Source organism: Peromyscus californicus, unplaced genomic scaffold (assembly GCF_007827085.1).
Source record: "Peromyscus californicus insignis strain IS unplaced genomic scaffold, ASM782708v3 Scaffold_13__1_contigs__length_99412109, whole genome shotgun sequence".
Classification (NCBI taxonomy): domain Eukaryota; kingdom Metazoa; phylum Chordata; class Mammalia; order Rodentia; family Cricetidae; genus Peromyscus; species Peromyscus californicus.
This window is the reverse complement of record NW_026294424.1, coordinates 46700164-46712163: the sequence shown is the minus strand read 5'-3', so window position 1 is coordinate 46712163 and position 12000 is coordinate 46700164. Positions and strand designations below refer to the sequence as shown.

General features: G+C 43.4%; 1 protein-coding gene across 3 annotated transcripts in view; it reads left to right on the top strand.

Annotated features, from left to right (window-relative positions):
- The window catches only part of Ppargc1a (PPARG coactivator 1 alpha), a 682761-nt gene that overhangs the window by 179125 nt on the left and 491636 nt on the right, over nt 1-12000 (top strand). Inside the window, exon 2 of one of the 3 annotated variants that reach the window (XM_052734916.1) lies at nt 9208-9272. In XM_052734916.1, coding sequence (XP_052590876.1) covers nt 9255-9272 — 18 coding nt within the window. In that variant the 5' untranslated portion in view covers nt 9208-9254. Of the gene's footprint in view, nt 1-9207; nt 9273-9500; nt 10608-12000 lie in introns of those variants that run through there. The other 2 variants (XM_052734912.1, XM_052734913.1) reach the window with 2 other exon arrangements.

Sequence of the window (12000 nt, the reverse complement as noted above, 5' to 3'; positions counted from 1 at the left end):
TGCCTCCCCGGCACTGGGATTGCAAACATGTGCCACCACACTTGGCTCCCCCCTCTTTTCTTTCTTTCCATGTGAGTTCAGCGTTGAACTCCGGTCCTCATGCTTTTGAGGGGAGTACTTTACCAATTTAGTCACTTCTCAAGTCCCTCTTCTTAATTATCACCAAGAAAAAATACATACACCCTTGTTTGTTTAGCCTCCTCGGGAGATGAGCTCCTGGAGAAACACGGGGCCATTCGCCATGGTACTCAAATGCCATGCTACAGTTCCGGACACCTTGGGGGCACTGGTGAACGACAGACTCACTGAATGGATGCTTGGTTCTAACCCAGGGGCTCCACAATTCTGGGACACAGGCAGCCGCCTCCACCTGTCATACTCATTGCTAAGTGATGCCAAGGACCTGAAGCACTCTCCCTATTGCCATAGTGCGAACCAACTCTAGGGTGGCATGCAAAGGGGCTGGGCTTACTGGAGCCATCTGATTCCGGGGGGGGCGGGGGGGAGGCTGCAGCTGGCTGTGCAGCTTCTGTTCCCAGGCAGGCTGTACACTGGTAGTCAGATAAAACATGGCGGTGCCCCTGCCAGTCAGGCTTTATAACGTAAGACATTCAGTTCAAAATTAAGTCCTGCTGGTGGGTATGTCCTCCTCTTGATTCCCTTGGGTAGCAGTTGAAACCCATTCACGCTGGAACCCTTGGGTGGTTCGGCAGCTCGGTCACTTCCTTCTTTGTTCATGCTCCCTTGTTGGTTTCTTTTCTTGTTTTCATTCCTTTACTCCTGTCCCCCTTCCTTCGCTGCTCTCGCCCTTCCTGCTTCTTCTCTCAACTCCAACCTCTCTCCGCCTTTTCCTCCGTCTCAGAGAACATAGCAGAAGCTCTCCCTCCGAGTCTTCTAAGCCAGGAAGAGTGAGGTCAGTTCTCCCTTCCACTTCACATTTATCTCCTGCTTTAATAAGAGGAAAAGTATTCATAAGAAGCCATACATACATTGTGTGTGTGTGTGTGTGTGTGTGTGTGTGTGTGTGTGTGTGTGTGTGTGTGTGTATGTGTGTGTGTGTGTGTGTGTGTGAAAGCTAAAAATGTTTGGCCTAATCGTTGGTGTGTTAACACTTCTTCAGTTTCACCCCTACCCCTATGGATTTTGCTATTGAAAGTAATACATGCTCACTGTGAATGATTGAGATAAAAAAACCTTGGATGACTTCAAGTAGAAGACTTCCCAGGTATAGCTAGAAGGGGATTTGGCTTTCAAGGGAATAATTAACAAAACTATTTTAAGAGGTCATTTTCTGTGGAAAATAGGGGAATTGCCTGTCCACGGGAACGAGAAATGTTTAGATGTTGGCATTTCCTCCAATTGCACTGTGGTCCTGGGATAATGACTCTTTTATAAGAAGAGGAAGAGAAGTTGCCATGGTCCAGTGGCTAAGAATCACTGCTGGAACTCTTTCTTGGTTTGTAGAAAAAAATGTCCAAGTGCGTGTTTTTAAAGAAAGCCACCATAGCACACCAAATGGGTGCACACGCTGTTGTTTTTGTTTCACTTTTTAGAAAAGCAAACACAATGTTTCTCAAAGTCTATTCCATACGGTAGCCATCACATGCAATTTTCCCACATCAAAGGGTTCTTGCTGAAATACACTGGGGAGTCATTCTTGAGGTCATTGTTGACATCTCTTGTGGTTACGTGATGTCATATGGGAATGACTTTACTTCATTTTCTTATTGTTTCTCGAATGTATACAACTATGAACTATTTTTTTAAAGTAATACTTGATGTTTTTCTTTGTTGGGAGTGGTGGAGAGAGATAGTTGGAGACAAGGTCTCTCTTCTATAGCCTAGGCTGGACTCAAACTCAAGGCAATCTTCCAACCTGAATCTCTCAAGTGGTGGGATTGTGTATGTGATCCACCACACCTCACTTAGCATCACTAAGGTTCTAAGGTCACCTAATCTAAGATTCCTAAGGTCACATCGCTGTGAAAACAAAGCAAACAAAGGTAGTTCTGCTCTCCCTTCTCTGCAAGGGGCCTTTGTGTTCTGCTGTCTTTTCTGTTCCTGGGAGAGAAGATGAGGAGGTGACTTGTCTATCACTTCCTCAGCACCAGCTGCTCTGGGGAGGGTCCTCTCCTTGCATCCCTGCGTGAGACCTGCACAGCAACTCATCAGTGACATTTTGCAGATGACAGTCCTGAAACTCAGAGGTGATGTGCACAATTTGTGTAGATCACTCAGTGGGTGGGGTGTGGAACGAGGGACAATGGTTTCAGAGCCCTGTGTGAATTCCATAATCTAAGGTTGCTTAAGACATTTATGTAGCATAGCATGGTGTTTCCACACAGCAACATCCTACCATATACTTCACATCATCTCTAGATCACTAATACAATCTATGTTAGAATATGCAAATGCTATGCAAATAATTATTAGACTGCATCACTGAGAGAACCATGACAAGGGAAACAGATGACAATTTTAGTTTTCTAGTCTTTGATTTGTTCAACTTATAGATGTAGTACCCAGGAATGTAGTGGGCCAATTGTATGTATGTATGTATGTATGTATGTATGTATGTATGTATTGTCTGTATATCATCTATCTTCATCATTATCAACACCATCATCATTATCTAGCTGTATCTATTTATAATCTATCTATCTATCTCCACCCATTATCAATGATCTATATGCTGATTCCATTCCATGACCTGAAACGTAGCTGGAGTCCAGTGACAAATATTTCTTGACGTGAAATGGAAATAAAATCTATGTGAAATAGGCAAATGCTGCTGCAATTCTTCACTTTCTCTGCTCTTTTTCTAGGGTATATATCAATTTTGCACATGCATTTACTTGCTTGCTTACTACTAGAGTGTGTCCTTACATGTGAATATTAACTTCGTGTGGGGAAAGGTCTTTAGGTCATTTGTCAACCACTGTGGATCTACGGTAGAGGCTCTGTAAATATTTGGTGAAGGAATAAACAGTCCAATGCAAGGTTTTTACTACTACTTCAGCTTCCTGAAAGCTCCTCAGATTGCTTTCTTTGCTCGTCTACTTCTCTCTCAGGAGTAGTTAAAAATCTACTTAGGACTGTAAATAAAGGAAGTCTACATTCCTAGCTATTCCATATAGCAGACACTGAAGGGCTCTGGGTGAGCGCACGGGGCTGGCTGTATCACAGCTACAGCTCTGGTCTCATGCATAGGCAGAAGTGCATCCACAGGGCAGTGGGGAAGGTCAGCACTCTGCTTTCTGCTTCACCTTGCAACTTTTTACAGCACAGATCTTTTCTGCAAAATTCCAAAGCCCTCCTTCTCCTTATCAGTTCTCCTGCCCACCTTCCCAAACCACTGCACTTCCTGCTGGGGTCCTCAACTTGGGACAGAAAGAGATTTCAATATCTTTAATATTCTCTGCAGCCCTCCATACACCATTCTTGGAAGGGGTCTGTGGGTTTCATCAGAGAGCCTGGGGGATTCAGAAAAGCAAAGACCCCCTGAAGAATCCTTGTCTGGTAGACTGGGTGGGCTATAGTGTGGTGCTTAGGCAAGAGTAAAGGGTCAAAAATGGATTTTCTTTAATCTTTGAAATTTAGAAAAAAAACCCCTATGTGTTACTGCACTGTCTGCCCTTGCCTGCCCACTCCTCAGAGCTCACCCCCATCTCTGCCCCCTCTCCCCTCTCCATCATGACTGTACGGCAGAAGGATGGTTTAGTGAGGCAGGTGACAACCACCTTGACTTCTGTAGGACCATCAGAAAAGAGCACAGGACTCTGACCCCAGGAGGAATGCAGAGCAGTGTTGAAAGGCATTCTGCCAAGAACTTTTCCCTCCCTACTGGCAGAGACAGAAAGAGCCAGCCCTGATTGGATTAGTACTGCCCAGAAGCACTTTAATCTCAACTGCTGCTACCTGGGGAGGGGAAGCAGTGTCTGACTTGTGGGAGGTGGGAGGCTCTGAGATACTGAGCCTCCTCGCAGTGAGGGTACCTGCAGAGAGTATTAAAGGGCTCTCCTCAGAGATGAAACAGGGGATTCCCTAAGAATGAGTCTGTGGATGGTCTGGATCCTGTGGGTTAAAATTGTTAAAATAGACTTTGAACACACACAGCCTGGTGGTGGCAGATTGTCCACCAGGAGCTGGTTCTATTAGAGGATGAATGGAAACTTTAAAGGGTTAGATATGGGGGGGTTGAGGCTAGAGCTCAGTCGGGAAAGTGCTTGCTTTACAATTATGAAGACCTGAATTTGATACTCAGAACCTAAATGATAATGCCAAGTATGGTGATGTGCACTTATAATCCCAAAGCTGGTGAGCTGGTGAAAGATGAATCTTTGGAGCTCACTGGCCAGTCATTCTAGCCTCCTGGTGAGTCCCAGGCCAGTAGAAGATCCTGTCTCAGAAAGCAAGGTGGACAGCTATTGAGGAAGGATACCTGAATTTGTTGTCTGGCCTGCGCGCGCGTGCGCGCGCGCACACACACACACACACACAGATACGCTTTATATTGGGTGTACATCAATGGTAGGAAGATGGGGGTGAAAAATAAATAAAATACTGGATTATAAAGAAGGATCTCTCTTAACAGCCAGAAACACCAAGCTAGAAGGAGAAAGGAATGGAAGAAAGCGTGAATGAAATAGAAACAAGCAAGCACACAAACAACAACAACAACAACAACAACAACAAAAGAGAAACACAAAAGAAGGGATATCGGTCCCGTTTCATGCTGATGTCTAATGTTACAGCAGCGGAAACAGTGAAAATCCATTCTAGGTACACAGTGCCTTTCTTAGACCACTCAGAATAAATAAAATAAATTACGAGTATGTACAAAATGAAACACCCGAGTAGACTAGAGTCTCTGTCCAAGTGGGATAGACAGTCTCTGTAGAAGGAGGTTCCCCAGAGCCCCAAGGTGGGAGTGGGCAAGGAGAGGCAGAGACCCTAAAGGCTGGGCTACTTGTCCATCAGGCTAAGGAAGAGAGAGATGCCAGGACTGAGATTCAAGAAGCTGGTCCAATGGGAGGCAAAGAGAGAGCACATGACAACAGTGTCTATGATGGATTTCGGCAATGAGTGACGCAGGCTAGAACAGGGGAAGAATAATGATTGGAACATTCTCAACCACGTGGGGACTTTCCCAGCAGAGTGAAAGAGTTGGGAAGTTGGGAGTGGTCTGCTGACTTCTGGAGCGATTCTTTTGTTTGTTATGTTTTGTTTTTGTCCCCAACTCTCAAAGTATTTAATCTCCGCTTTTGAGTAAAATATGCTTTAGAAAAGGTTTATTTATTTTAATTTCGTGTTTATGAGTGTTTTGCCTACATGTCTGTAAGTACCGTGTGTGTGCAGTGCCCACAGAGGTCAGAAAAAGGTATTAGATCTCTTAGAGCTGGAGTCATAGATGATTGTGAGCCACCACGTGGATGCTGGGAACTAAACCTGGGTCCTCTGAAAGAACTGCAATTTCTCCTAACTGCCGAACCATCTCTTCAGCCCCTAATATGCTTTTAAAAATAGTTTTTAACTTATTCATCGAGGATTTTATAGGTACGTACAATATATTTTGATCATACTCATCCCTATCCCTCTTTTTCTCCTGGACACCTAACATTCCAACATTTTCATGTCTTTTTTTTTTTTTTTTGATAATCCAGTTAGTTCAGCTAGTGCTGCCCCCATGCACACAGATGTGCGGCCATCCACAGGAGCATGGACAACTGTCCTAAGTAGGTTTTACTGTCAGTTCAACATAATCTAGAGTCACCAGAGAAGGGAGTCTTGCTTATTCTCAGGTCAGATTGGCCTGTGTAGGTGTCTGCTGGAGAAATTTCTTGATGTAGTAAGACCCTGCCCTTTACAAGTGGCACCATCTCCCCAGCAGGTTGTTCTGGGCTGCATTAGAAAGCCAGATAAGCATGGGTCTGTGTTCGAGCCAGCAAGCAATGTTCTCCATGGTTTCTGCTTTAAGTTTCTGCTTGAGTTCCTGTCTGGACTTCCCTCAATGACAGGCTGTGACCTGGAAGTGTAAGCCAAAAATAATCCTTTCCTTTCTTGAGTTGCTACTTGTCAGAGTGTTTTATCACTGCATCAGGAAGTTGACTAGAATGGAAATCTACCAGTGGCCATATTCCTGGAGAAAAATGCCTCTCCCTTCCTAAATAGCCACTGACTCCCAGGAGCACCTCAGTTAGGAGTGGGCCTGATGAGTCCCTCCCTTATCTGTGCTGGAATATTGACTAGCTTGATCTTGCGGAAGTCTTGTGCTGGCAACCACAGATGCTGTGAACGCCTGAGTGCAAGGGCCTTGCCGTGTTCAGAAGACACTGATCTGCAGGGATCCTCTTCAGCCTGTCTCTCACAAGCTTTCTATCTCTTCCTTAATGTTGCCTTAGCCCTGGGTGTGTGGGGTAGGCTGACAGAAGTCCTGTTAGGAATGAGCACTAGAGCAATTCTTATGAAAACACATCAGGAGAATGGATAAGGAGGGAGACAGGACCAGATCTCCCGAGAATGGGCATGTCCTGTCCTTCCTTCTGTGTTCCAGAGATGTATGCACTACACACACACACACACACACACACACACACACACACACACACACACACACACAAAGTGGTAAGAGTTACCTGGGAGAAGCAAGGTGCAAATCCATAGCTATTATTTTTGTGGCCTCTAGCTACAAAATCTAGCAGGTGAAGATAGTCTAGAGACCCAAAATGGGGGGAAATGACATTTTAGCATTTTTGTCAGGTTGGCAATTTAAAAATAAACTTGAATTCAATGTATACCATTAATGCTAGAGGTTGTCTTATAATGATGCAAAGATGCCTTCTTCTCACTGGCAGTTAGAAAAAAAAATCTATGTCGTAGGGGGTGGGGAACCTTATATAGAACAGACTTCTGTGACTGTGACAGCAGCCCACAAAGCCACTGAAATCAAACCAAGACTGCGCCCTGCAGAATTAGCACCGTAACCTATGTCAGAGACATGCTATTATCCTAATATCAGCTTTTGGATTCTGTCCAGTCCCATTAGTAATTCCCATGTTGATCGCTCTGTTACTCGTGAACGTTAATTGCTTCTAAATCTCTTTGGATGTTCAGATGCTTGGGTAAGAAAAAAATTGTGACTGGTAAAGGTGCGAGTTTTATTAATGTGGAAGCAAACAGGAAATCTGTTTAGAGATCCAAGTGAAGTGCCTGTGACTAAAGATGCTGTAAGTGGCAGAGGTGGCATTGTTCTTCGAATGTCTGTCACATGTCAGTGGTGTGACCGTGGGGGATGGGGCACAGCTCGGCAGAAACATCTGTGGTGTTCCTTTAAAGCTTGAGTGCCTTTAGATAGGCTTAGATGATCAAATTGTCCCGTCCCCCCCCCAAGGGTCCCTACTTTGCTTGGTATGGAATGGTGACCTTGAGACTTTTGAGGTAAATTTGTATCTAGTTAGTGCTATCAAGTCAGGAGATGTAAAAAGATTTAGATACGATTTGGTCTATCATCCTTGGCTTCTGAACTAGGAGGAAACTTGGAAATTTCCACCGGAAGCTTCCATACTTCAGATATTGAGAAACAAAAGGCCAGGGAGAAGAGATGAGGGTTGCAGAGAGAAAGTTGTAGAGCTGGCCAAAGAAAGAGGTCACTTAGCTTTTGTTTCAGTGATCAAGAAAAGAGAGGAAAAAAAAAAGATAAAAATAGATGTTTGTTACACTTTCTTTTGAATCATTTCACTGAATGTTAGTGGAGTTTCTGTTTCTTTTGGGTGGTGCAAAGAAGTTGACATTCATTCATTGCTAATTGCAACAGTACCCTGTGAGAGGGAAAAGAGGTGGATAAGGAAAGAAGACCCAGGACCCACAGTCTGTTGATTACGGAAGTGGTTTTTTTTTTGGTCCTAAATCTATCAGAGATCAAATATGGCTTGGTGGAGTTTCTCTTGTAATAGAGGGACATAGAGAAACAAAGAGATGGGCCCATATGACAGGGATGGCAAGTCTGAGGAAGAAAGAGAAGACAGGGAGGGAAAGGTGTGTGATGGGTTGCAGCTTCTTTAGAAGGGGCTGGAAGAGGGTTTGGTGAGTGGGTCTTTGGGCCATGATCCTGTGAAAGAGGTGGGGTAGTCTACAGCGACACTAGCAGAGGAATGCGTGGACAAATGGATCTAGGTGGTGGGAAAGTACTTGGATATCTGAGGGGAGAAGTCAGTATTGCAGGGGTAAGTACAGAGAAAAGTGTGTGATACTGTGACCCTGAAATCATGGGTGTTGAGAAGACTCTAGACTCACATTTTCCAAGAACTATGTTTTGTCGTTACTGAGAGCACAGCACACATGTAGAAGCTACACTCATCTTTTTCAAGAGTTTTCCCTGGAGGTACTATCTTTTTGAGACAAGTGTCCATGATTCACTAGGAGTGTCCATAAACTGACAGAGCATTCTGCAACGTTTCTGATCATGGTGGTTGCATCTGTATTAACATCACCAAACCACAGGATTAAAAATTTCTTGGCCACAAGACCTATGTCATCCACATTCTTGCGTCTTCCAAGAAACCACACATGGAGAGAAACTTACTTGTAGTAACAAGCAAATAAATATCATTTTTTTGATGTGTGAACAATGGCTCGAGAGTGATAGAAGGGACATGATGTCTTAGAAAGATTTGTTAAAAATACACCCTTCTAAAAATGTTGTGAGATTATATTTGAAGCATTCTGACTCCCTTGGAATGTACTTTAAACACAAGTCCATATGCTGAAATGTGAACATAAGTACAACAAACTGAGCAGTAGAAACATTATTTTCAGGCCAAATTTTAGTTGGATGGTTGCATTTTGTCTATCTTATTTTCCCTCCATGTTTTAAACTGAAAGTGAGAAGTGTTTCCTACCCTCTCATGGTATTAAATGGATGTCGGGGTCTGGGTTCCTAAGAACACGGGCCTTCTCTCACCACTGTTTTACCTGGGATAACTGTGTGTAAGTTGAGACTGTGATAAGAATCACATGGGAATATCAGTCTCCAAGGGAGGGATGGGTGATCATGTTATGTTGTAATATGGAAGATTAAAGTTATAATTCTCTCCTTCCCTTCCCCTATCCTCACCGTAACAGCCCTCTAATGTACCCCCTCCCCTTGTTATACTTCAATGTCCACATTTGCAAAGTGAGGGTAACACAAACCTACCCTCTGCCTTTCAGGTTTTTTGCGAAAATCAGTGAACTAATATTGGTAAAATTGGAGCCCCATGGATGAAGGGTACTTTGTAAGTATACCACATTCTTGTCATGTACTTTTCTATTGCTCCAAAGTACAAATACCAGATGTCTGCTTTTGCTGTATCAGGAATTCAGTAACACCATGTTTCACACCCAGATATTGATAACCTGACTGTCTTTGAGGAATTTAATGTTTCTGACCTCTCTAATGTTTCATCTAGATGTTGGATATAGAAGAAAACATCTTTTTCTACAAGAGCAGTAAATTCATATAAAGTTGACTAGATAATGTGGAATAATAAATGACTGTGCAGTGTGTAAAAATGTTGCTATAAACACTTCATGTAAGTTCAAGGTGTTTTTATTTCTTTTTTCTTACCTCTTTCTCCCTTTTCAATTGCATTGAACTTGTGTTTTGAGCCATCAGTTTGTATCTCGGAGGAGGGGCTGGTTTTGATAAGGGTGAGAGATGTCTTGATGGTGAATGTCAACTAGATGGTTTGCTAAATATTATGTTTCCAGACTTTGCGAGAGGAGAGGAGGCCCAACAGAATGATGAGATGGGTGCAGACCACCCCTCCCACACCTGGTTACTGGTTACTTCGAGGTGACTTGAAGTTGCCTTTTATCCACTGGACGGCAAAGGTTGCAAAGCCACACATGCCCATAGTGGGACAGAAGTGGCATTGTCCTCTAGCAGCTATTTTACTAAATGGTAATGGTACATCTTTTTCTCTTTCTGAATCAACCAGCATCCTAGAATCGTGTATTTGACCACGGGCTGGCTGGCTGGCTACGTGCCCAGTACTTAATGCATGGACTTTTCTTTTGACAAAGTAGATGGTACCCTTTAAAAATTCCCAAACCAAAGGAATTCAGAAACCTGCCAGAGCCCACATTAGTGCCCAGCCTTGGAATTCAGGAATGAGGCTGTAGCATCTACATCTGTTGGCCAGTTCGAAGGGCTCCATCTCACTAATGCTTGAGCAGCTCTGCAGGGGGCAGAAATTTTACCAACAGCTTTCATTCTTCCTGAGTTGACGACAAGTCCATCCTCAAGGTATCTCCTCTGAATCCTAATTTTACTGTCCATCCCTACAAAGAATAAGTCTTCCCCCTTAAACATGAAACCCTTTCAAATATTCATGATGGCATTTGTCAGGTCCCTTAAGGTTAGTCTCAGGTTAACTTCTATCCATAAGGAGATGCACTGTCAAAGTACGCAAAGCCTGCCCCTTTTGAAAGGTTCTCATTTGTTTATATCTTTCTTAACAAGCAGCACTGAGAATCTACCTTCTCCAGGCCCCACTCTACACCTCAGAGTCAAGAGAGCTAGTCAAAGGTGGAGGAGAGCTACCTCAGAAGATACCGTCTGGAACCAGGTGTGCCCTCAGAGTGCTTTGAGTATCACGACTGCAAGGCTCACATCCCTCTGTGAGGTGCAGATGACTGACAGGGAGAAAGTTGTTTTGGTTAATAATACAATCTGCTCGCCTCCTGTAGACACAGCAGTAGCTTACTAATCCGTTAGAAGTGAATTAAGGTTGTTTACTGATGTTTTAAAGTAACTGTCAGAGTGAAAAAAAAAAAGTTCCCACTAAATGAGACCACTCACCTACTTCAGAGTTGTTGTTTATTTTAAGCTGAGTGCATAAATAATATATTGAGATCCGAAGGGTGATTTCAAGCATTAGAACATGAAGCCTCCTGTTTACTAACTGTCATTGGGCTGAAGAGAATTTAAACAGCTCTGAACCTTTTTGTCCGTGGATGCAAAGCATGAAATTAACTTTCATTTCATAGTTAGCAGAAATCATGATGATGGCGTCTTGTTGTCCTGTCTCCTGCCGATCTGGATCTTTTTTGCTATGCAAGACAGGCCTTGGCAGCAGAATGCTTTTTATGTCTCCTTTGAAACAAGAGCCCCTTACTCCCCCACAAAATTAGTAGGGGCCTGTCTGAGCCAGTCAGTCAACTTTCTCTGGATAGAAAGAGGCAAAGTGGAAATATGTTAGCCTGGCTTCCAGGGGTTCATGCTCTGAGTGCTGGTGGGCCTGTCTGAAATACCCTTATCCATGAGATTTGGAATAAAAGCATCTACTTTCACTGCTTTGTGGGAAGATGGTGAGACTCCCATGAGGTCACTGTGATATGATTGAAAAGGTCAGATGTTATAGGTAAGTGACTTGATACCAACTGCTAACATTATTAAGGATGGTTGCTAAAAGAAAAGGTCCCATTTTAAGTGAATTATGTGTACTAGCTCATTGTATCTCAATTGTCCTGTGGTATACCAGCTGATAAGATTCCAAATCTTACCACTCCAAAACCAAAGCACAGGAAAGTCATGTGGCTCATCTCACCCATTTGTGGCTAATTTCAAAAGTGAGCTACTCAAGGTCAAGAGCCTGTGTCCTTTGCTGTTACCTGTTGGGGAAGAAGGTCGGGTTTTCCTTTGTGAGATTGTACTTCTTAGTTACATACAGAAATGAGATATCATATGTAAAAGCCTAGACCACATTCAGGCCTAGAAAATACAAGGATGGCTTCTCCATCATCAAGGAGGGCTCCTGTTGGGTAGGGATGTCATAGACTGTAGGGTTTAATTATGTTTTATGTGTAAACAGCATGGTGATTCTTAGCTGAAAAGCTCTAAATGAAAAGACCTATTACTTGTAATGCTTCCAGAAACAAGAAATTTGATTCACTTTCTGTCCCCTGAAACTCAAGAGTGTGATAGCCTATTTTGGAGTATAGGGAGAGTGTTAGAGAATG